The following is a 4,747-nucleotide window of genomic DNA, read 5'->3' on the forward strand; positions in this document are numbered from 1 at the left end:
TGTTGGGATTTTTACATCTGGATGTCAGAGCTAATCAGAAGGCATTTTCTCTCTTTTCTATCTGTCTTCACTATCTGAAGCAGAGTTTAAAGCTTCTCAGGATATTTTGTAACTCATTAGTTTTTGGCATCCTCTATAACCATATTGACCAATATGATTCATTCTTTCTTTGAGCACAATTAGCTGTGAAAACAGATCTTAGAACAGACTCCCTCCACCCGCAGAGGATTACCGAAGGTAGGAAATGCAGGTGATTATCAGAGTTTGCCTTTGATACAGACATCCTGCTCTTCTGCTAACCCTTTGAACTAACTTTGATATGCAATAATTAAGAGGGATTCAACCCCTGGAGGAGAAGCCGCTGTGGCCCTGCCCCTTCTCTCCTTCTATTGAATCCTTGTTTTGAACTATTGATCAAACAGATTTAAAGGGATTTGTTGAAGCCTGTGTGCGGTAAGGAGGAAGGAAATGAAGGAGGAGGGGGGTGGAGAGAGATGAGGGGGCACATCTGGTATAAATAGTTTCACACACCTTACTGGGACGAAGATTTGCTTCTCCTTCAGGAAAAGCAGTTCCAGACGACCTTGAAGGGTTTCTGTTTTGCTCTCTTGGGGGTGTAGAGCAGCCCAGTTTGGAGAACGCAGAGAGGCGATTAAAGGATGGCAGTGGTGGTCTTGCTGTGGCTCAGCTGGTTCTGCGCCCCCCTGGGAGCTCTGGTTCTGGACTTCAACAACATCAAGAGCTCTGCCGACGTGCACGGGGCTCGGAAGGTAAAGTGCCACTAAGGGAGCAGGGGGCAGTTCACGGGGGTAAGGCTCACCGACGGGCAAGTTGGCAAATGGACGCAGGGTTGATGTGACCCACTAGAGGAAAAACATCAAATAGGAATGGCACAAACACCAGCACTACACGTGGCTCAGCTTCTGGAGGTAGTAGATAGACATCAAAAATCTCACCATCATCTGTAAGACACACATGGGAAGGCATTTTCTTCCATTTTCACAGAGTACAAGAAAATGAAACCCTGAGTTTTAAAAGTAGGACAAGTAGCATCTCGAACACAACCTTTGCAGCACATAGGTTTCGTCAGTGGAGATTTGATCTCCCCTTTGTGGGAGAAAACCAATTATACTGAAAAATTAAGGTGCCACCGAGGGTCTTCCGCTGCATGCCAAGTGCCGCTATGACTCGGCTTCCTCCACCTTCCACTTTGGATTAGAAGTCCTCTTACATCTTGTTGGGTTCCCCAGCCCCGAGACAAGTTTTTCCTTGCAGGGTTCACAGTGCCTGTCTGACAAGGACTGCAGTTCCAGAAAATTCTGCCTCAAACCCCAAGATGAGAAGCCATTCTGCGCTATGTGTCGTGGGTTACGAAGGAGGTGCCAACGTCAGGCCATGTGCTGCCCTGGGACGCTCTGCGTGAACGGTAAGCTGTCGTAAACGCTTGCAGCGCAGCCGGCTCCAAGAACAGTGGTTTTCCACTGAAAACAGCCTGAGTCTCATAGGCTAGGATATTCCAAGATAGGCACTCTCTGAAGGTCCCTTGGATTCATGCTTGAAGACATTTATGCAGCTGCCTTTTCTTAATGCAGAAAAATAGTTTACTTCCTGGCAATAATTTTTGTCAACTTAGAGATAATGATTTTAAAGGAAGGGCTCAAGATGGAACCTTTCAAATTCTTTCATTTTCACTTGGATTCCACTAATTACTTAACTACTTTCCTTGCCATATGTGCATGTAAATATTGAGTGCATATGTCCCAGAAATCATGAAAGTTATATATAAACTGAAGGCAGGGGTACTGCCAAACTACGTAACAGTGTAATAATTAGCATGTCTGTGGTCGTAATCCTTGAAGTTAATAACTCTAACCACACCTGCTTGTCTTTCAGATGTTTGTACAACAATGGAAGATGCAGCGCCAATGTCGGAGAGGCAGATCGATGACCAAGATGATGTGCACACAAAAGGAACAACTGAGCATCCAATTCAGGAAAACAAACCCAAAAGGAAGCCAAATATTAAGAAATCACAAGGCAGTAAGGGTAAGAGAAGCATTATGAGCACTTTTGTTTTTTTTTTAAGGAAGACTTTTCTTGGGGCGCCTGGATGGCTCAGTGAGTTAAGTATCTGCCTACAGTTCAGGTCATGATCTCATGGGTCCTGGGATCGAGCCCCTGCTCATTGGGAAGCCTGCTTCTCCCTCTCCCTCTGACCCTCCCCCTGCTCGTGCTCTCTCTCAAATAAATAAAACCCTAAAAAAAAAAAAAAAAAAAAAAAAGAAGAAGAAAAACATGTCCTCCTCCTAGGCTATTAAGGATAGGCTGAACCTGACTTGATTCCTCCCCACTTCAGAAACACAGAGGGATTCTGTCCTGTTTCTAATCTCTCTCCATCCACAGCTAGGAAGATCATGTAGGGAGTAGCATAAGGCAGTCAGCCAGTCAAGAGGACAGGGGACTAGCCATAATTATGAACTGGTTAGCAAAAAAATCTTTAAGTGAATTTTACACATACATGTTTGTAATTTAACAAATGGAGGTTTCCCCTTCTTGGTCTTCAGGACACAAAATAAAAGAGAAATGAAAGTAGATGCATTAGCTTCTTATTCTCAGACAAAATACAAACTTTCACTAAGATGAAGCTTTTTACAAAATTGTAGTCTCAAATTCCAATCTTGGACATAAAATAATTGGAATGTCTGAAGGCAGTGAATTGGCCAGTTTGTGTCTCCAGGTTAAGCAGCCCCTTTATAAGTCATGGTCTGTGTCAGTATAAATCCCATTTAATAAAACACTGATAAGGGATACTGATTTCATTCCTCAAGACTGGAAATCTCATCTTTCTTTGAAAATGTTTTAACTTTATAAAACAAATTCTATTAGGTAGGGCTAAAATTTCCATTTCATCTACTCTTGGCATAAGATCTAGCTCTGGGAGACCTGCATGCTGCTTTTATTTTTACTTTGTGGCCCTCAGTTCACCTTCACCCCAGCTTATAAGCCCCCTACATGCCACTTTCCCCTTTTATTGCAACAGCACATACGAATCTTGTTACAGGACAAGAGGGAGAAAGATGTCTTAGAACTTTTGACTGCGGAGCTGGACTTTGCTGTGCTCGTCATTTCTGGACTAAAATTTGTAAGCCAGTCCTCCTGGAGGGACAGGTGTGCTCTAGGAGAGGGCAGAAAGATACTGCTCAAGCTCCAGAAATCTTCCAGCGCTGTGACTGTGGTCCTGGACTATTATGTCGAAATCAAGTGACTGGCAACCGACAGCACGCGCGGTTAAGAGTATGCCAAAAAATCTAAAAAGCTGTGAAGATTTCAAAATAAAGACAACTCCTTATTGTATTCAAACAGAAATCTCAGACATTAATTTAAAAATCTTTCCATAATATCTCTGTAAATAAAATCTTGTAGCAACTGGGATAGAGTGACCTAGAGCACTGTGAGGTGCTGCCTTGTGATGAATGAAAACTGGCTTTGGCTTTTTGTCTATTTCTGCAAAGTAGTGTGATTCCACAGAAAAGTTTAATTTGATCTAGTGACTCAATTAGTTCAAATAAATCTTTACATAATTTCTGGTGAAATTCTGGTAACTGACAGTAGCTTGGGGGAAAAAAGTGATGGTCTGCAGTTAATTCTTATCTTACCAGTGAAAATTATCACAGTAAATTAAAGAAAAAAAATTTTCCTTAAAATCCCTCTTGTTTATTTTCTTTCATTTCTTATAGGGGAAATATCTCTTCACTACAAAATAATTTGGTTAATAAAGAAATAAAATTCAAAAGGTAGTATTTTACGTGCATTATTGTCCTCTGCAAGTTATAAAGCATTTGCACGTATTTTGTTTTCAACAGCTTTAATCATTTGATAACTTTTTACATTTTACATTTATATAATTAAAATTATATAAATATATTACATTTTATATTTTAAATTACATATAATTTACACAATATATAATTATGTATAATTTATATATTAAATATATTAATCTAGTTACGTTAATTATATAGATTATATAATTTCAAAGCTAGGGCCTTCAAGGAGTGTTTTTACTTTCAATAGCTTTACTTAACCATTTGGTAACTTTTTATATTTTACATTTATATAATGTTAAAATTTATATTAAATACATAAATTTATATAAAATTTATATATAAAACAAATTATATAGAATATATTAAGATATATTAATTATGTTAATTTAATTATATACATTATATAATTTCAGAGCTAGGGCTTTTTACCTTGGAGGAAAACTAGGGCAAATAAGTGAAATTTTTGTTTGAAGTTGAAGAGGCCATATTTTGTACATATGGGCGCATATTATAAGTGGTTTTGCTTAGGGAAGCTCTTTCTCATGAATTACAACCACTTTTCAGATATTTCAGAGATAAGCCACACACCTATTCTTAGGTTTTAAGTATGTATGACAAAATTGAATATGGGGGCCAAGCCACCCAAAGAAAAAAATTAAATTTATGAAGGTCCCTAATTTCTAAAGAATATTGAATCATCCTCCAGTTCCCAGTCTCTGACTAATCTGTAATTAATAAATGGGAGGAAAGGTAGTAGGGTAATGTGGTTTACAGCAGAAGGGCAGAAAGTGAGAAAATAAATATTCCCATTGAACATTGCTAACATCTCATCTCTTCTCTCTACTAAACCCTTAGTAAAGTGTGATCATGAACATACATGATATGTTATTTGCTAATAAAATAAGAACAAGAACATCTGA

General features: G+C 38.8%; 1 protein-coding gene across 1 annotated transcript; it reads left to right on the forward strand.

Annotated features, from left to right (window-relative positions):
* Positions 1–659: 659 nt before the first annotated feature.
* DKK4 (dickkopf WNT signaling pathway inhibitor 4) lies at positions 660–3,312 on the forward strand. The gene is made up of 4 exons (XM_045879921.1): positions 660–770; positions 1,276–1,426; positions 1,894–2,046; positions 3,062–3,312. Exons 1-4 carry the CDS (start codon positions 660–662, stop codon positions 3,310–3,312), a joined length of 666 nt encoding a protein of 221 aa, XP_045735877.1.
* Positions 3,313–4,747: the final 1,435 nt, after the last annotated feature.

The sequence above is a fragment of the Mirounga angustirostris genome, unplaced genomic scaffold, assembly GCF_029215605.1.
Source record: "Mirounga angustirostris isolate CCGP_5_RB_7025 unplaced genomic scaffold, mMirAng1.0.hap1 SCAF_2, whole genome shotgun sequence".
Classification (NCBI taxonomy): Eukaryota; Metazoa; Chordata; class Mammalia; order Carnivora; family Phocidae; genus Mirounga; species Mirounga angustirostris.

Bases quoted from the DNA above. Each gene is read 5' to 3' on its own strand.
- DKK4 (XM_045879921.1), top strand. From the start codon at position 660: ATGGCAGTGGTGGTCTTGCTGTGGCTCAGCTGGTTCTGCGCCCCCCTG. The intron at 1,427-1,893 runs GTAAGCTGTCGT...CTTGTCTTTCAG, and splicing joins TGGGACGCTCTGCGTGAACG to ATGTTTGTACAACAATGGAA. The intron at 2,047-3,061 runs GTAAGAGAAGCA...ATCTTGTTACAG, and splicing joins GAAATCACAAGGCAGTAAGG to GACAAGAGGGAGAAAGATGT.